Raw genomic sequence first — 20,894 nt, forward strand, 5'->3', positions numbered from 1 at the left:
AACTCAAACTGACCGTGACGTGTGGGTGTGAAGAAGTGTCAAGTATCCCAAGTGTGAACTTCTGAGTCACTGAGGACTCTGACAAGTGGTCCGAGTGAAGTTATGAATGGAGTCACTAATGAGTAGTGAGGGTCACAGTGACTGGGTGTCTATCTATCTATCTATTGCCAGACGCCTCAATCCCGTTTGGGGTGGCCACAAACAAATCGCATCCAAGTCGCCCTGTCCCTCGCCATTTCACTGACCTGCTCCCAACTCACACCCCTCTCTCTCATATACCTCTCCACCCCATCCCTCCATCTCATCCTCGGCCTCCCCCTCCCTCTTCCCCCCTCCACCTCACTCACATACACTCTCTTTGTCAGTCTTTCACCCTCCATCCGCTCCACATGGCCAAATCACCTCAGTGTGTTCCTCATAACGCTTCCTATCACATCCACATCCACACCACAACGCTCCTTTATATCCTCATTTGTCAGCCTGTCTCTCCATGTGACTCCACAGGCTCCTCTTAAATAACTCATTTCCACTGCTCTCACTCTTGACTTGTGTCCTTCCAACAACGTCCAAGCGTCACTTCCATACGTTAGAGTTGTTATCACAATACTGTCATATAGTAACTTTTTCACTTCCATGCTCACTTCCGTTTCTTACCACTGCTTTCAAAGAACCAGCAACCTTTCTTCCCTACTGTACCCTTTCAAGCACTTCACCCTCCAAACCTCCATCCTTACTCATCACACTACCCAAGTACTTAAACGTACTCACATTTTCCAATTCCTCACCATCCAACCTCACTGTACATTCACTGACTTCACCTCTCTCAAAGACCATCACTTTACTCTTCCCTACATTCACCTTCAGATTCCGTTTCTTACACACTCTCCCAAACTCATCCACCAAGCCTTGCAGCTCCCCTTCGTCTTCACTCAACAACACAGTATCATCTGCAAACAACAGTACAGGGAGTTTCAAAACACTACCCTCTCCCACTAGGGAAATTAATATCACAAATAGATTACATATACAATAATTCACTACATTACCAATCCATTTACCCCTTGTTTGTGCACTTGCTAATGAAAATTGTGAAACTGGATTGTGGTTGCAGTACTGTGGTAGCGGAACTGCATACTACAAGTTTACTGCAGAACTGTGGTAGAGGAAGGTAAAGGTCAGAGGTTGCGAACTTGTGATTATGGAGTTGAATTTTAGATTGCGGTGCCCAGCTCTGACTAAAACATACCATAAGGAATACTTTCACCTTAATTTTATATTACTTCAAGTAGAATGTACACGACAAAAAAAACAACACCTTAACTGTAGTCTCCTGTCTAGCTGCTGTGGCAGACAGGGAGGAACCTGCTATTCAGGCTGTTAACTGAACACAACACACACACACACCCAGTGCAAGTGGTGTTCCATCAATGGCATGACTTAGGCTTAATGTTTACATCCAATGGTACAAGCACTGTGAGCAGTTATAGTTCAATTTTAAAAATATATCCAATTTCTTTCTTTTCATTTCTGTCTCTCTCTTTCTGTCTTTTAATCTTCAGTATCATGTACTGCACGGAATTTGAAAGTATACACAACATATCGTTGTCTTTCTCAGAAATTCATTGTTAAATTTGGCCATTACTTACAAATCTAATATTATTTCTGTAACATGAAAGAAATATTTGCACTGCTAATACCAGAACTTTACAGAATTATATACATTAATCTAAATCAAAATACCACAATTCCCTTAGTTCTTTTATTTGTACAGTAATCCCTCTACTATCTGACGTAATAGAGCCAGAGGCATGTCCGGAAAGTGGTCCCGTCTGGAAAGTGGGCCACTGGCTCCTGGACCGGTTAACCCAGCCTAACTTTGAAAGCCACTTAAATAACTCCCTACCAGACATGCATAGCACCTATTTAAACCTATTTAAGACCCTACTCACACCAATAATGGACACAGAGCATGAAATAAATGAAAAGGAAACAAAGTATGAGGAATTAGAAGTGACTGTGCCTCAGCCAGGGTACTTACAGCACGTCTGTGGCTTGGGCAGCAGTGAAAACGCTCTTGAAGCACGTACAGTAATCCAGTGTTGTGCTGCACTAAATTCTTTGCACTGTGAGTTATAATTGTTTAACACTGCACATTCTGTTCTTAACTGCATCACGCCAGTTTCAACCGACAATTTGCACTCCACAGTTAATCTTTTGCATTCTAAATTCTAATTTCTTAACACTGCACAACACTGTAAATTCCTGTGTGGTCTAGTGGCGAGGTATTGCAGTTTATTCACTGTTTATTCACAAAAAACGAGCACGTGTGGCTTCCACTGCGATAAGCATCTACTTACAATCGAAGTTAGGCAGTAATTGTTGGTGATGGGGAAACAGAGTTGCCAGATCGCAACGGCCACATTACCAAACTCCTCAGTTTTCATTACCAAATTTAACTTTTCATTACCAAATTCGTAAAGCTAGCATTTATTCTTCACTAATTATATATACAAGTGGAAATATATGTAATCACTCTTCTTATAATTAACAGCATGTTTATTATTTCCACACTATGTAGGCTAGCATATTAATGAGAGAGAGCAAACAATCCACCATCTCCATCCTGTGTATCCTCATACGTGTGAAAAATCCATTTGGTAATGCATTATTCTGATTCATTACCAAACGAAGTTTTCATTACCAAACTGGCCCACATTTGGTAATGAAAAATACTAAACGTCAATCCTGACAGGGGAGGGGGGAGGGGGGAGGAAGGAAGGGGTGAAGGGGCCGTGGTGTAAACAGCTGTTCAGTGCCGCGTGGCAATTTCAAATTATGGGTGGGAAAAAAATTCAAATTTGGGGGGATTTTTTTCTTTTTTTGGCCATTTTTGGGTTCCGAAGGTTCAAGCCCACAATGTCCGGTAAGTGGGGTGTCCGGAAAGTGGGCGTCCAGATAGTACGGGGATTACTGTATATTCATTTTAAAGAAGCTACAAGTGATTAATGCCTTTAATGACACAAGAGCTACCGTATGAGGTTGATTGCAATACAAGTGGTGGGTAGTAAGGTCACAACATCTCATGCCAATGCAAGATGGATTATGATGGTCATAATGACCATGATGATGATGAAGATAAAGAAAAATGAAAATGAAGATGATGATGATGATGATGATGATGATGATGACATCATTAATTGCCAAGTTCAAACTTACAAAATCCTCGAGCAGCTTCTCATCACAGAGGTTGAAGAATTTCAAACTGAACCCAGGGTGATGAGGAACCAGGAGAAGCGACACAGCATCACCCTGGCGAGGAAAGGTGACACGCTCTATCTCAATGCTGTAGCCTACACTTGACTGCGGTAAAGTTCCATCAGTGTCACTGGATGTGGTATTCCGCAGCTGGTCAGGTCTGGATGTGCCATCACTGTCATCCATGGGGTGTGCGTTTCTGACTGCACCATCACAGGGCCTACTATTACCAGAGCTCCCACGCAATCTGCTTGGTTTCCTCCCTCCTTCCTTTTCTCCATCTTCACAAAGGAAAGACAGTATTTCCTGGTTGACGTGGCGGGCAGATTGTAACCAGCTAGTGAAGCGGCTCTCCACTGTGCCCACCACCCCTGATGCACACACAATGCCCAACTCACATGACGCTGGCAGGGAGTCATGTAGGTAGTGCGAGAGTGTCACATTACCTGCCAGTATACACCATACCATTAACTCCTTCAATCTACCTATCTATCTATTGCCAGACGCCATAATCCCATAAGGGGTGGCCGTTTGTCTTTGAATGACAGTACAACCTCACTATAACGGACTAATTGGGGCCCAAGCCAGTCCGAAAAAGCAAAAGTGTGATAAAAGCGACATCTGAACTTCCCCCTGCTAACCTGGAATTTTTTCAATGCAGTATATCATTCATTAGTCTGGATCGCACCAACGGTTTTTCACCATGGCGTCACCAACTGTTTTCAGTACCATTGCAGTACTTTACTTACTGTATTGTATTATACTGTACACTCACTACAATACTCAAATTGTATTAACTTGATCACCATCATCATCTAATCCAGTGTTGCCCCATGAGGAGCGGAGGAGCCCGGGGCTAGGCAAGTTGGTCCTGACATTTAAGATGAGAGTGACCAGCATCACTCACTCATCCCTGAGTGGCATTGTGTGAGCAATAAACCCCAACTACCCCTTGGATATAAACCTGCACCAGCTCAATCCAAATAGTGAGCCTTAATTGCCCACAAAACCACCAGATGCCATAATTTGGTTATATGGATGGTATAATATATATAATACTGTACTGTACAATGATAAAGATATCTTTTATTTACCTTATTGTGGTAAACTCAGCTGAAGTGGTCCATTAGTGGAATCTGTACAGTGGAAATGGTTGTACTGGAGAAGTAGGTGATGCACTTACTTAACTTAAAGGCACTTATATGGTACTAAATTGGTACTGTACTGTAATGTACTTTAAGGCACATAATCAGAACTTAATTTTGAAACTTAATATACACTATACAGTACTATACACTTATCAATAAAAGTTATAACTGAAGTCAGGCAGTTCAGACCGCTTCTGGCTTTACTGGACTTTTCCAGATATATAAGAATTTAGTCCATAGAATTAGGTCTGGTTGGATCCTCGAGTCCAATAAAAGCAAATTCCAGTATACTGAAGTCTGTTATATCATGGTTTTACTGTAACCATTTTGTGGGAAGGGGCACTAACCCTCCACCAAACCCACTTGCTGACACATAGGGAACAAGTATGGGTTGGTTATATGGTTGCCACCCAGCTTTGTAAATGGTTTCCTGGTTTACAGGAAACCATTTCGCTTGTCAATCAATATAAAACCACCAGAAAAAGAAAGAAGAGTAATAAAAAGTGACAGGAAAGCTAGAACTAGGAAGAGAGGAGGGCAGACACATAAAAAGAATGATAGAGGTGATGGAAGAAGTGGGTAGCACTACAACAAGTGAGTGGATGATGGTCACCACCACCTACACCAGGACTAAATTTTATATTTCATTTTTGCTATCTCAAGATGATTTTATTCACCTTAGACTTTTGTGGTACGTGAGGGCACTCACCATCCACTTACTTGATGTAGTGCTGGTCTTGGGTTCCTGCCCTTTCCTCTCTTCCTTCCTTCTTTCCTTCCTTCCACTTCTGTCTTTCTTTTCTTCATTCTTTCCTCTTCCTTTTGTCTACAGGTGACTTGACACTGAGTGACAAGCCAATGGTTTCCTGTACACCAGGAAACCATTTACTACGGTGGGTGGTAGCCATATAACCAAATTATGGTGCCTGGTGGTTTAGTGGGTAATTAAGGCGCTCCAATTGGACTGAGCCGGTGCAGGTTTATATCCAAGGGGTGGTTGGGATTTACTGCTCACATAATGCCACTCAGGGATGAGTGAGGCTGGTCACTCATCTTAAATGTCAGGACCAACTTGCCTAGCCCCAGGCTCCTACACTCCTCACGGGGCAACGGAGGATTAGATGGTGTTTTTTCATGATGATGATGAAAAACGGACTTACCAAATTATTTCCCTGAACAAAGGAGATGCTTCCTAAGCTGAATAAAACCATCTGGCTGCAGTAAGAATAACAAAAAAATTGTCACATTTGCAAAAAAATAAATGAATTAAAAAATACAAACATAACAGACATGCATAATATACAGAAAAACAGAAATACCCCAATTATATGGTGGGCTATATGGTGTGAAGCGGTGACCAAACAGTCCAAAATCACGATTAATCAAGTGAAAACAAAACACAAGTACTGTTAGACTGATTTATTAACGGAATATATTATTGTTTGTATCAATACTCTCTCTTTCTCACACCCACCCACTCACCCACCCACCCACACACACCCACACACACACACACACACATCATCATCATCCCTGAATATGCTTCGGGTTTCATTCACTCGGGACTTATCTTTGAAAGAACATATTGCATCTCTTGTAAAATCTGCTTCAAAGAGATTAGGTGTGCTAAAGCGACTCCGTACCTTCTTTGCCCCTGCACAGTTGTTGACTTTATACACGGGTTTTATTCGCCCCTGTGTAGAGTACAACTTTCATGTGTGGGAAGGCTCCTCGCATACAGCTCTTCTCAATAAGGTGGAGTCAAAGGCTTTTTGTCTCATCAACTCTCCTCCTCTTACTGGCTCCCTTCAACCTCTGTCTCTTCGCCACACTGTTGCATCTTTATCTCTTTTCTATCACTACTTCAATGGTCACTGCTTCTCTGAACTGTCTGCTTGCATCCCCCCACCACTACGACAGGTGCATAACACCTATCTAGCAACAAACTCTCATCCCTTCTCTGTCCAACTCTGATGCAAGAGTTAAATGTTACTCTCAGTTCTTCATTTATGCAACAGATCAACTCTGGAACTGTCTCCCTCTGTCTGTATTTCCTACTTCCTATTATCTCCAGTTTTTCAAACGCAGTGTGTCCAGGAATCTCAAAATGAACGGATCTTGAATATGGCTCTCTTTTGTATTGTTTTTGTTTTTTTTCTTGAAGGAACGGTTTGCGGGCTCCTGGCCTTTGGTTCCTTCTTTCTTACATAAAAAAACACACACACACACACATAGACACACAAAAGACCGAAAAAAGGAATGAGCAAACAAGAGCATCTCTCTTGTGCTGGCTTCCCTTCCTTATTAAGCGTCTCACCAAACTCCACCCTACCACCCATGTGAATGGGTTGTGATCAGGAGGCGTGGGTAAGGGGTAGACTCACCCCTGCTTAACCTTGGCTCACTCGCTGTTTCACTGGCAGCTATCATATAGATAACTTTACATATTACTGTACCACTGTATCATTCAGTCGTGGCCTGGATATGTCAAAAACCAGATGTTTCAAACACAGATAATTGAGCTTTCACTGTATTAGTAAAAAGCCAGTCCTCGACTTACGACCATCCTACTTATGACGAAGGCCCCATAGAGGCTTCACAGGTACTTCTGCATTGCATCTGATGGTGGTCAGAGTCGTATGCAGGAAGCCAGAAAGAGTTTTCGAGGCTTGCTTACATAACAAACCAACTGCGCTGCCAGCAGTATGACTAATGGTAATGAATACCTGTACCAAATTTATAATACTTTAAAACATTCGATGTTGTGCTGCTTTGGGTGTCTGCCCTTTCCTCTTTTCCTTCCTTCCTCTTCAGCCTTTCTTTCCTTCATTCTTTCCTCTTCTTTCTGCCTATGGGTGACTCTACACTGAGTGACAAGCCAAATAGTTTCCTGTACACCAGGAAACCATTTACTATGCTGGGTGGTAGCCATAAAACCAAATTATGGTGCCTGGTGGTTTAGTGGGTAATTATGGTGCTCCAATCGCACTGAGCCGGTGAAGGTTTATATCCACGGGGTGGTTGGAGTTTATTGCTCACATAATGCCACTTAGGAATGAGTGAGGCAGGTCACTCTCATCTTAAATGTCAGAACCAACATGCCTAGCCCTGGGCTCCTATGCTCCTCATGGGGAGGCATAGGATTGGATAATGGATGGATGGATGGATACAGCTATAATAAACAGCTATGGAATTGATTTATCAATGTACTGTTCATCGTTGCATGTTACTGTTTAGAGTTTCTTTGCACTGTGAAAATATGTACATCACACTATATGACAGCCTGCTACCAGGGATGCACTTATTTTATCTTAAACCCAAGCCTACAGCCTGTTTCTTATTGCGATGCTAAAGGAATGTGCAGGCCCTGATTGAGATGTGCAGTTCAATGCTAGTAGTCATGGCTGGTTTACATGGTTTAAAAACCATTTTTCCTTCTATAATGTCAAGGAGAGTGGTGAGGCTGCTAGTGCCGACATGAAGGCAGTTGAGGCGTTCGTGGAGGAATCTGATGAAATTATTCGGGAGGAAGGATATTTTCCTGATTTATGCACATTCTTATCTTTAAAAGTGTTTGGACATATATGTAACTCCATAACATGTACTGTATATATATATATATATATATATATATATATATCCATCATCATCCATCATCTAATCCTACGTTGCCCCATGAGCAGCGAAGGAGCCCGGGGCTAGGCAAGTTGGTCCTGGCATTTAAGATGAGAGTGACCAGCCTCACTCATCCCTGAGTGGCATTATATATACACACACACACACACATAATATACTGTATATATATATATATATATATATATATATCATCATCATCAGCCATAACTAGTCCACTGCTGAACAAAGGCCTCCCCCAACCTTTTCCACGAACTCCTTGACTGAGCCAATCTTTGCCACATTTTCCCTGCAAATTTCTCTATCTCATCTCTCCATCTCCTGTCTGGCCTTTTTCTGCTACGCTTACAATCTCTTGGTGTCCAGTCTGTCAGCCTCTTGCTCCATCGGTTATCCCTTATTCTTTCTATATGGCCTGCCCACCTCCATTTCTGTTCTTTTATAACTTCTATAATATCTTTGACTTTAGTCTGCTCTCTCACCCAAGTTGATCTTTTGCTGTCTCTTAAGGGTAAATGCAGATAAAACAAAAGTGATGATATCTAGGGTTGGTGGCGGTACTGTCAAAGACGAGGGAGAGTGGCCAAGTGCAGTTTGCCACAAGGGCGTGGGAAGTAATTCCATCTTGTGTGGTGTGTGTGATAAATGGGTGCATAAGAGATGTAGTGGTATCAGAGGTAAACTGCGAGATAATGCTGATTTTATGTGTATGGCGTGCCGGGGTGAGCAGGTGGAGATTGTCAGACGTGAAAGGATTGAACTTGCTGGTGAATCTCTTGAGTGTGTGGAAGAGTTTTTTTATTTGGGAGACATGTTGTGTGCTGGAGGTGGGGCTGGAGCTAGCTCTGTGGGTAGGGTGAGAAGTGGTTGGAAGAAGTTCAGGGAGCTCTTGCCTCTTCTGACATTGAGAGGGCTCTCCCTATGTGCTAAGGGGTCTTTGTATGCAGCATGTGTTAGGAGTGTAATGCTGTATGGCAGTGAGACCTGGGCAGTGAAGGAGGAAGATATTCGCCGGCTCAGACGTACAGAAAAGACAATGATTAGGTGGATGTGCAGTGCGTCCCTGCGTCCAAGGCCTGGAGGGGCTGGGTTTACAATGGAAGAGTTGAGAGGTAGGATGGGACTGGAGTGTATTGGTGTTGTGATGAGGAGAGGTAGATTGAGGTGGTTTGGACATGTGGAGAGGATGGGGGATGATAATTGGGTGAGGAAGGTGAGAAGTGTTAATATTGGGGGTGGGGTTATGAGGGGTAGACCGAGAAACACATGGGACGAGGTCATTAAGTGTGACCTTAGGGTTAAGGGACTGAACAGGGAGGCTGCAATGGATCGTGCAGCGTGGAGAGCCGCCATTAGGTGACCAAGGCCAACACATGCAAGCATGTTGGAGCCTTTAAAAACGAAACGAAACGAAGGTGTCACCAATATTTTCTTCCATAACTGAATTTCAGTAAAAAATTATTGACTGAAACACAATCTGAAGTATAATATGCTAAATTAATAGGATTCTACTGTTTTGGTTTGTTCTCTGTAAGAAGGGAATCTGTCTGTTTGGCTGCTGCATGAGATGAGATCACATTCTTGTTTCCTAAGAAGGCTTTCTGACACCTCTTCATTAACACCTACACCTGACTGGTCAAAAACATGTCCCACACACAGATTCACATTCACTCATCCAACTAAATTCAATGAGAGGAAAAATCTGTTGGACCTTGTTAGAAAGACACCAGTCAAGAGTGAGAGCAGTGGAAATGAGTTATTTGAGAGGAGAGGGTGGAGTTACATGGAGAGACAGACTGACAAATTAGGAGGTGAAGGAGCATTTTGCTGTGGATGCAGATGTGACAGAAGGAATTAGGAGAAATATAATGAAGAAGTTTGGCCATGTGGAGAGGATGGAGGGCGAGAGACTAGTGGGGAGAGTGTATGTAAGGTGGAGGGGGGAAGAAGGAGTGGAAGGCCGAGGATGAGATGGAGGGATGGAATGGAAAGGTATATGAGAGACGGGGTGTGGGAGGGGGAGGGGGGAAGACAGTGAAATGGCAGGGAACAGGGTGACATGGAGGTGATTTGTTTCTCCCCACCCCAACGGGATGAAGGCGTCTGGCAACAGAATAATCTGTTGTACATAAAATAAAATATCAGACTACCTCCAAGTAGAGATATTCCATTGCCAAAGTCTGTATTATCGGAGTTGAAGTTACAGCAAGGGCATACAGAAACCACCCATTCAAATCGTATGTGAATTATCAAACGACAACTCAAAGAAGAGCTGTACCTTTGCTTCAAAATGTATGTGAATTATCAAACAACAACTCAAAGAAAAGCCATACCTTTGCTAGCGTCACTATTACTGGAGTTGGAGTTACTAGCATACAAAACCCAGTCATTATGTGTAAACCAGTCACAGCTGCAGAAGGCCAAGCAGTACCGCGGTTTGCTCACAATCTGCTCAAAGAAGTCCTCCAGTAGAGTGCCAGGGGACGCCTCACCAAAAGCAAACTGGAAAAAAAAAAAATATGATTAACAATTCCCAGACAATGGACGTACTTAACCTCATGAATCGGAACACATACTCTACTGCTATATTCTTGCTACCTCAAAACTATTTTATTCAACTTCCATCCATCCATCCATTGCCAGACGCCATGTATCCCACATGGGGTGGCCAAGGGCTTAGAGTTAATTGTTTTACAGGGAGGGGCACTAATCCTCCACCAACCCCACTTGACACGTAGGGATGCCAACAGCATCTGGTGTTCCCAGGCGGTCACCCATCCAAGTACTAACCAGACCCAACGTTGCTTAACTTCGCTGATTGGACGGGAAGCGGTGTACTCAACGTGATATGGCCGTTATTCAACTTAAAGGAGAATATATACAGTAGGGTGATGCAGTCCTGGCTGCTACATAAAGTGGCCTCACATCCCACACACTTCTCTAGTATTATAGTCAACTCAGGTAATTTGTGGTTATTTTAGTCTACCATGACTTACAAATTCTGTGAATTATAAGTAACATAACTTATGGCAAAAACTACCTACGAGTCTAACCTCTCAGCAAAGTTACCCCCTACCACCATACCTCCACCTGACTAGTCACCAGCAAACACTAAAACCCTTTCAAAACAGTATGTAATATCTCTACCTATCTATCTACTGCCAGACGTCTTAATCCCGTAAGGGATGGCCACAAACAAATCACTTCCATATCAACCTGTCCCTCATCATTTCACTGCCCTGCCCCCAGCTCACACCCCCTCTCTCATATACCTCTCCACTCCATCCCTCCATCTCATCCTCAGCCTCCCCCTCCCGCTTCCCTTCTCCACCTCACTTACATACACTCTCCTCATTAGTCTCCTGCTCTCCATCCTCTCCACATGGCCAAATCACCTCAATGTATTTCTCATAATGCTTTCTTTCACTTCCACATCCACACCACAAAGCTCCTTCACTTCCTCATTTGTCAGTCTGTCTCTCCATGCAACTCCACATGCTCCTCTTAAATAACTCATTTCCACTGCTCTTACTCTTGACTTGAGTCCTTTCAACATGGTCCAAGCTTCACTTCCGTATGTTAGAGCCGGTATCACAATACTGTAATATCATACAACAACTGGAGCTAGCTCTGTGGCTAGGGTGAGAAGTGGTTGGAAGAAGTTCAGGGAGCTCTTGCCTCTTCTGACATTGAGAGGGCTCTCCCTATGTGCGAAGGGGTCTTTGTATGCAGCATGTGTTAGGAGTGTAATGCTGTATGGTAGTGAGACCTGGGCAGTAAAGGAGGAGAATATTCGCCAGCTCAGACGTACAGAAATGACAATGATTAGGTGGATGTGTTGTGCGTCCCTGCGTGCAAGGTCTGGGGGGGCTGGGTTTACGATGGAAGAGTTGAGAAGCAAGATAGGACTGGAGTGTATTGGTGTTGTGATGAGGAGAGGTAGATTGAGATGGTTTGGACATGTGGAGAGGATGGGGGATGATAATTGGGTGAGGAAGGTGAGAAGTGTTAATACTGGGGGTGGGGTTATGAGGGGTAGACCGAGAAAGACATGGGACAAGGTCATTAAGTGTGACCTCAGGGTTAGGGGACTGAAAAGGAAGGCTGCAATGGATTGTGCAGCGTGGACAGCCACCATTAGGTGACCAAGGCCGACGCATGCAAGCATGTTGGAGCCTTTAAAAACAAAAACAAAACAAAAATGAACTTTTTTACTTCCAAGCTCATTTCCCTATTTCTTATCACTGCTTTCAAAGAATGAGCAACCTTTCTTCCCCACTGTACCCTTTCAAGCACTTCATCCTCGAAACTTCCATCATTACTTATCACACTACACAAGTACTTAAATGCACTCACATTTCCCAATGCCTCACCATCCAACCTCACTTTACATTCAGTGATTTCATTTCTCTCAAACACCATAACGTTACTCTTCTATACATTCAACCTTTCGATTCCGTTTTTTACACACAGGGAAGAGCTTGTAGCACCAGCCGATCAGAATGGTACTCCTGAGGAGAATGGGAATGCTGGTGATGGGGAGAGCTCGAGCTCCTGTTTCACTAGCTACCTAACCATACTCTTCTGCTGACCTTTTCAGTGTGACACTAACATGGAGAGCAGACCAGCATGCTCTCCCAAACACTTCCCCTAACTAGCTCATACACTATGCCACATGCGCTTAACATATCACACAACATACCCCACTATGTCACAGGGGTTGATGCCAGCAAGGCATGCAGCCAGAAAACTTTGCCTCCACTACCTAGTGGCAGACCTTTTGAGGGGAGGCGTGATGAGGGCCCGGATCCCCCCTTAGCTCTCTGGTTCCTTTAAAAATTTATATACAGTATATTTATTTCAATAACAGTAAAGCATGAAAAACTGGCAAGTACAAACAAAGAGTAACACATGAGCCAGCATCTCCCTGACTCTAAACCTGTATGTGACATCCCCGTAATTATCAGATTACCTGACCTCACCTCACTACGGGTCCCCTCCTTAGAAAATTCCTGGGTGCGCCCCTGATGAGGGCTCCGCCACCACAGATCGAGGGGCTGGGGTGAGATGGGGCTCAAACCTGTGCTAGAGGATATAAGGCATTGCAGTTCCCAGGCTGCTGCTTCAGCTCAATAGAGAGGGGGCTGAACCAGGGAGTAGAGCCCCAGGAGGCTGCCTTATCAATGGGTGTATAATGGCAGGGCAGTTACAGTGCCAAGGCATGCTTGGAGGGTGCCCCTGTGGCTGTCCCGGCAGGGTGCCCCGAGGCCACTACTACTGCCAATGGTAAGGCTGGTGGGTTAGGGGTCCCAGATCCATTGCCTGGACTTGGGACTGTGCAGTGGGTGGGCCAGTGGCATGTCTCTCCCCTTGATTACTTTTACTAATTATGACTAAGTTAAGGAATGAAATTCAAAGCAAGCCTAAGGACACTAAATTACCCAGGGGGATCAGAGTGGCACTGTGGAATGTGGGAAGTTTAAGAGGTAGAGCAGGGGAAGTCACTGAGACATTGAGTAGGAGGTGGGTGGATGTGAGATGTGTGCAAAAAGTCCAGTGTAGAGGTGGATCAGCCAGAAAGACTGCTGGGAGGGATTATTATTATAACTTGTTTTGGCAGGGTAGGACAGATGGTTATGGCGGTGTGGGTGTGCTGGTTGGGGAGAAATGGGTGGAATATGTCATGAATGTTATGAGTCTATGTAACAGGATACTAGCAGTGAAAATTCTGTTCAGTAAGAAAATGGTTACATTTATATCAGCGTATGCTCCATAGGCAGGCTTGTATGAGGCTGAGAAGGACAGATTTTGGGATGACTTACTACGGGAAGTAAGTGGTACAGGGGAAGATGAGATTGAAGTTTTGGGAGGGGACTTAAATGGTCATGTAGGTGAAGCAGCATGGTACAAGCAATGAGGAAGGCGAAAATATACTCAAGTTTGGAGAGGCAATGAACGTGATTCTGTGCAACACACATTTTGGGAAGAGAGAGGGTAGGTTGATTACATACGAGTCTGGGGGAAACAGCAGCCAGATAGACTATTTCCTGGTCAGGAGGGCTGATTGGAGGCTAGTGTGGGATGTTAAAGTATAGGGAGCGAGAAGTGTGTGCAACAACACAAGTTACTGATATGTGACATGGTGCTTATGGAATGGGTAATGAAAAAGAGGCCCTATGTATCTAGTAGGAAAATATGGAAACTGAAAAACCAAGCAGAAAGGAATGCCTTATATAAGTACAGGAGGAGAGTGGTGGCTGAACAGGGAGATGTTCACAAAAGTGTTAATGAGCAGCACAAAGCCCTCAAGAACAACCTCTTGAAAGTTACTGATTCAGCATGTGGATGAAAAGAGGCACACCAAGACATAAAGTAACCTGGTGGTGGGAGGACAGTGTAGAAGCTGCAGTTAAGGAGAAAAGAAGGCTTTTCCAGGAATGGAAGAAGGGTAGTAACAAAGAGGAACACTTGGCTGCCAAGTGTGAAGCTAGAAAAGAGATTTACAGGGTGAAATCTGAGTCACACACACTTTTACTTGATAACCTAAACTGTGTGGAATGGAAGAACATGATATTTAAGGTGGCAAATCAAGTGAAGAGGGAAAACAGGGATATCGTAGGTGAGCAGTGTGTGAAGAAAGATTAAGGATGGGTAGTGGTAAACAGTGGGGATATTAAAAACACATGGAAAGAGCATTACAGCCAGTTGTTGAATGAGGAGTTTGACTAGGACAGGAAAGGTTTGGAGCCAGCTGATCCAGTGTTTGGTCCTTGGGCTTTGACTGACGCTGCTACTGTGGTCGGGGCAATAGGCATGATGCAGGTGGGGAAGGCAGCAGGTGTGCCTGGGTTAACTGTTGGAATGTTGAAAGCCTCAGGAGATACGGGAATGAGTGAGGTTAGTCACTGACCTAATAAATACGATTATAAATGAGTGAGTTGTCCCAGATGACTGGCTGAAGAAGGTACTGTAATTGTAAATGTGTAAAAGGGGAAGGGTGATGCTCTAGAAAAAGGATATTATAGAGACATAAAGTAGATCAGATAATGAAGGTAACAGAGAGAGTTCTAGAAGGTATGATTAGAGAAAGAGAGAATATTGATGAGATGCAGTGTGGGTTTATGCCAGGCATATCATAAGACTTCATTCCTAATGAAGGGTTCCACAGAAGAACTCACCACAAGCAATCTGGAAAAAATACTACTACTTTGCAATCAGATAAAATTCAAATATGGTCCCATATCAAATATACTTGACACTATAAGACTTTCTAGCCACACAGTCACAACATAAGGTACAGTCTGAGTTATTAAGTTCCATGTCTACTTCACACTTAGGGCATATTTGTTACACTTACAACAAAGGCAATCATATATGAATATAGAAATATATCAAGCCTCTCTCAACTTGGGAATATCACCTAGGACATATGTGAGAAGTGTCGGAATATCTGGCAAACTTTTGTCCCTGAGTGCACCATACCCAGTTCTTGTTGTGAGTGAAACCATACAGTAACGTGAAGTGCCCAACCTTGCCCTGTGTGGTGGGACTGCTGAGGGAGTGACCGGTGATGTAGTGGAGGCGGCGGCGCTGCTCCAGGATCTTGTTCCCAACATCTGCCCAGGTTCTGCACACAGACCGTGCTCGCAATACATCACGGTAACTTAGGCTCTCGAAGATTCTCTGTGAACGATAAACATTATAGACTAAATTCTAAGTGGATTTTTATTTTTTTATGACCCTTATTCCTTGGTGATTTATTCAGCACATTAACCCTAGAACCAGGTTCTTGGGTGTCTCACCCCTGGAATATAAAGGTCATGCATGAATTGGCTCATGTGAGCATGCATGTAGACGCTAACGGTGTTCTGTGGTGGGCAAAAGGCAGCGTTATTTGCGCCTCCAAACAGAGAGAAGACCTGCTGCGCTCCTCTCCCATTTTCATGGCTTCCTGAGCTGCCCTGGGGTTACACACACACCACAATCTGATTTAAGGGTAGCCTTTTTCAAACTCACATGTGTTTGTTTTGACCCACTAGACTTCTCTAAGTACAGGAAGTGCAGAATTGCCAAATGTGTTTGAAATCATAGCAAAATAAATCCCCTAGTCACTGAGCACTAACTTAGCAATGTGTCATGTATTTTATAAATTATGACTTTTTCTGGTAAGTACCAGGTAATTATAGGTAAATACAGTAATAACATTTCATACCCAATCAGATCTATCTACCTATTCTATCTACTGCCAGATGCCTCAATCCTGCAAGGGGTGGCCACAAACAAATCACCTCCATGTCACCCTGTCCAACGCCATATCACTGTTCTGTCCCCAGCTCACACGCCTTCCTCTCTCATATACCTCTCCACTCCATCCCTCCATCTCATCCTCAGACTCGCCTTCCTTCTCCCCCCAACCACCTCACTCACATACACTCTCCTCATTGGTCTCTCACTCTCCATCCTCTCCACATGGCCAAACCATTTCAATGTATTTCTCTTAAGGCTTCCTATCACAACCACATCCACACCATAATGCTCCTTCACTTCCACAATTGTCAGTCTGTCTCTCCATGTAACACCACATGCTCCTCTCAAATAACTAATTTCCACTGCTCTCACTCTTAACTTGTGTCCTTCCAAAAAAGGTCCAAGCTTCACTTCCATACATTAGGGTCAGTATCACAATACTGTGATGCCGTGACTTTTTTACATCCATGCTCACTTCCCTGTTTCTTATCACTGCTTTCAAAGAACCAGCAACCTTTCTTCCCTGTTGTACCCTTTCAAGCACTTCATCCTCCAAATTTCCATCCTTACTCATCACACTACCCAAGTACTTAAACACACTCAAATTTTCCATTTCCTCCTCATCCAGCTTCACTACATTCAGTGTCTTCACTTCTCTCGAAGACCTCAACCCCACTCCTCCCCACACTCACCCCAAGACTCCGCCCCTCACACACCCTCCCAAACCCATCCGCCAAGCCCCGCAGCTCCCCCCTGTCCCCACCCAACAACACAGCACCATCTGCGAACAAAAGCACAGGGAACCTCCAAACACTGCCTCCCCCAACCAGTGCCACCTCAACATCCACTGTTCCACCCTGTACCTCCCCCACAACCCAATCCACACACAGATCAAACAACCACAGGGACATGACACATCCCCGTCCCAATCCAACATTGAAACAGAAAAACTTACCCAGCTCACTATCCACACACACAGCAGCCCCAGTCCTCCCACACACACTCCCCACGGCATCCAACAACTTCCCATATACTCCAAACACTCCTAATACTTACCATACTCCCCATCTATCCACCCTGCCACATGACTTGTCCAAACCCATGAAGGTTGTACACAATTCCTCCCCCCACCCCCTCCAGGAACCCCTCCATCAAAGACCCAAGAATGAACACCTGATCCACACAATGCCCTCCCCTCCCTAAACCTCCCTGCTCCCTTCCAACCATACCCCTGCCACCTCCCCAACTATGACAACAAGCATCCCACCATACACCTTTCCCACTACACTAAGAAGACAAATGCCCCCATGATAACAACGCACCTCCCCCTCCCCCTCTTCCCCACAGAGAGGAACAACTACACCTGACTTCCAATCCTCTGGGGCTCTACCTTCCTCCCAGGCCAATCTGCATTCTGCACATCTTCCATATTCATTCTAACTAACACACATTTTAGGAAAAGAGAGAGTAGATTGATTACATATGAGTCTGCGAGAAACAGCAGTCAGACAGATTACTTCCTGATCTGAAGGGGTGATAGGAGGTTAGTGAGGGATGTTGAAGTTATAGGAAGCAAGCAGTGTGTGCAGCAGCACAAATTATTGATATGTGACATGGTACTTAAAGAGCAAGTGATGGAAAAGAGGGCTTATGCACCTAGGAGGAAAATATGGAAGCTAGAAAACCAAGCAGTACCAGTAGGGGATGCTTTCTATTGTAAGATGAGGAGAGTGGTGACTGAACAAGGCGCCATTGACAGAGCAGTTAATGAACAGTACAGAGCCCCCAAGAACAACCTCTCCAGAGTTCCTGATGGAGTATGCGGTTGGACAAGAGGCTCAACCAGAACTTGGTTGTGTGATGAGGGTGTAGATGCTGCAGTTAAGGAGAAAAGAAAGCTTTCCTGGGAAAGGAAGAAGAGTGGTAACAAAAAGGAATACTTGGCTGCCAAGCATAAGGCTAGAGGTATACAGGGTGAAGTCTGAGTCACAGAGACTTTTACCTGATAACCTAAATCATGTGCAATGGAAAAATATGATACTTAAGGTGGCAAATCAGGTGAAGAAGGAGAATCGAGATATTGTAGGTGTGCGGTGTGTGAAGAATGATGAAGGAAGGATAGTGGTGAACAGCAGGGATATTTAAGACACATGGAGAGACCAATATAACTGGTTGTTGAATGAGGAGTTTGACTGGGACAGGGAAGGTTTGGAGCCAGCAGAACCAGTGTTTGGCCCTTGGCCTTTGATTGATGCTGCTACTATGAGTGAGCCAATAGGCAGGATGCAGGTGGGGATGGCAGCAGGTGTGCCTGGACTGACTGCTGAAATGTCTAAAACTGCAAGATTATTTAAATCAACAAAATCAATAGCAAATGTATGCTTTTTTTGAGGCAGTAGAAGGACCTTACCAATTAATTCATACCCTTATTGCTCCAGTACATTTTCTGTATTTTTCTGACTATTTTCTGGGTGGTAAATTACCTTTTCCTGCTGAAGAATTTCCCACTTTTTTATCATCATGTTCCTTAAGCCACACCTACGGTTGTTTATTTACATCATGGAAGAATCTTACTCAACGTACTAAACGGTGGATTTCCTTTACCAGCTTCCTAACTGGATGCTTGGTTTGGTTAGGTTAGGTTCGATAAAATTATTAGGCACAGTTAAGCTAGGTTAGGTTAGGTTTAGTTAACACTTGGGTTGGGACGGTCCCTTCTGCCATTATGCCTGACAAATCAAACAAGTTGACCCAGCAGCTCTCACCTCCCATCTCGGCAACTCCGTGTTCCAATGCCATTAACTATTGTGATGCTATTTCTCTCTTGCCCTAATGCTATCTGCCCCTGCCCCCTCCCTGCACTGCACTCTTCTGCAAGTAGTTACTTCGGTATAACTTTATAAGTAACCAACGTTACCAATTTTCATTATATTACGTCCCTGAAATATTCTAACTAAGACTTACCTTTTAAGCCTAGTTTGAGTTGGGGGAGCAAATTTTGTAGGGGGTAGTCATATAGTGGCTTTGGTTAGGCTGTCGCTCAGTAGCGGATGAATGTTGCGCCATATTGCCTGGTGCAGGTGTGTGCATTTGGTCTATGTCAGGCACTAGATTAAGCCTAGGTTAGGTTAGTTTGGGTTAGTTTAATGCAAAATAGTGTGTTTTTAATTAATCTTGATCTTGATTTTGGGGGATAAACCCACATTTGAAAATCTTACTCAAAATTCCAAAAAGGGGATTTTCCCCCCAAAATGAAGGTCAAAACTAATTAAAACACAGTATTTTGCATTGAAAACCATAAAAATAATAATAAAAGAAAACGTTGGTTACTTCTAAAAATTTACCCTTATTTATTTCCTATTTTCCGTGGGCTGGCGCATCAGCAGCGAGTGGCTTCCTTGGGCCCTTCCTTTGGGCAGGCTCAGGGTCCAGGAAGCCCACAAGGTAAGACAACCAGGTAAGATCACCCAGAAATAATCAGAAAAATATAACAGACTATCAGGAAGATGAAATGATTTGGTAAGGTGCTTCTACTGCCTCAAATAAAGCGTCTGTTTGCCAATGATCTTTACATGAATACATGTACTAAGCCTACCGGTACAGTAGTACTTTAATTTTAACATCTAAGACAATGCTATTTTACAATTGATGTAACCCTCACCTGTGTTAACTCCCAAGACCCGGAGAGGAGATTGCCAATTTGCCTGAATGTATCGTTGGATTGTTCGTGTGAAGTCATCCTCACTGTTGTGGTCAACTGCTGGTTAGTACACGGGTCCTCCATGATCCCTAAATGGTGATATTTAGGTTTTAATTAAAAAGATGTTACCGTAGCCTGTAACTCCATTGCCGTGTTGTTTAGTCCGCCTCGGCCTTGATTGTTCACTTGGATACTGTTATAGTAATCCTCTCCCTTAAGCCAAATAATAAATGGAATTTTTACCTGACTGAAAATACTATAATTTAGTACTAAACTTCACTTTTCATTGGTATAAATGGTCTTCTTTCTTCATTTCATGAACCGGATTTAATTTGCGAATCTGCCAGGCAGAAAAACACGCAATGTCAAAATGGTTTAATGGTCAAGAAATACCTCCTTTCAGCAATGTATTGCATAGCAATTATTTCCAAACCAAATTATAGCAGTTATGGCGAAAAATGAAAAGTAAGCAAACCCCACACACTATACCAAAAAATGGAACCTCATATTATTTGCCTAACTGAAACAAAATTACTCTCAAAGATAACAAACGACACCCTATGCTTTGAGAATTACAATTTTCGGAGAAGAGACATGAATTTTAGAAAAAGGAGGAATTATAATTTTAAAGAAAAATCTACAAGCAAATTAATACAACTAGACACACCGCCACAAGTAGACTGATCGCATATACTGACACATCTGATGGGAACAAACAACTGGGAAAGAGGCGAATATGTCAACATGAAGACTTGGCAGAAAGTACAATTCAGAGTTTAGGAGCATTACTACATAGAACAGAAGAGAAATCTGAAAGAATTATATTAATCGGAGATTTCAGTACAAATATAATACTGTACACTACATGTAAGAAGCCATGAAAGCTGTTTTGGGATCACTAGTACCTTGAC

General features: G+C 43.5%; 1 protein-coding gene and 1 non-coding gene across 2 annotated transcripts in view; both read right to left on the reverse strand.

Annotated features, from left to right (window-relative positions):
* LOC145414377 (uncharacterized) overlaps window positions 1-20,133 on the reverse strand; it is a 38,463-nt gene extending 18,330 nt beyond the window's left edge. Inside the window, exons 1-4 of the mRNA XM_080283912.1 lie at window positions 19,945-20,133; window positions 15,567-15,719; window positions 10,370-10,538; window positions 3,217-3,701 (exon numbers count right to left, since the gene is read on the reverse strand). Of these exons, the coding sequence (XP_080140038.1) occupies window positions 3,217-3,701; window positions 10,370-10,538; window positions 15,567-15,719; window positions 19,945-20,067 (930 nt within the window). The 5' untranslated portion in view covers window positions 20,068-20,133. The remainder of the gene's footprint in view (window positions 1-3,216; window positions 3,702-10,369; window positions 10,539-15,566; window positions 15,720-19,944) is intronic.
* LOC145414484 (5S ribosomal RNA) lies at window positions 10,778-10,896 on the reverse strand. The gene has a single exon (XR_013899903.1). It is a non-coding gene; the product is annotated as a 5S ribosomal RNA (ribosomal RNA).
* Window positions 20,134-20,894: the final 761 nt, after the last annotated feature.

The sequence above is a fragment of the Coenobita brevimanus genome, chromosome 99, assembly GCF_032717465.1.
Source record: "Coenobita brevimanus isolate Jiangsu-jjx chromosome 99, ASM3271746v2, whole genome shotgun sequence".
NCBI lineage: Eukaryota > Metazoa > Arthropoda > Malacostraca > Decapoda > Coenobitidae > Coenobita > Coenobita brevimanus.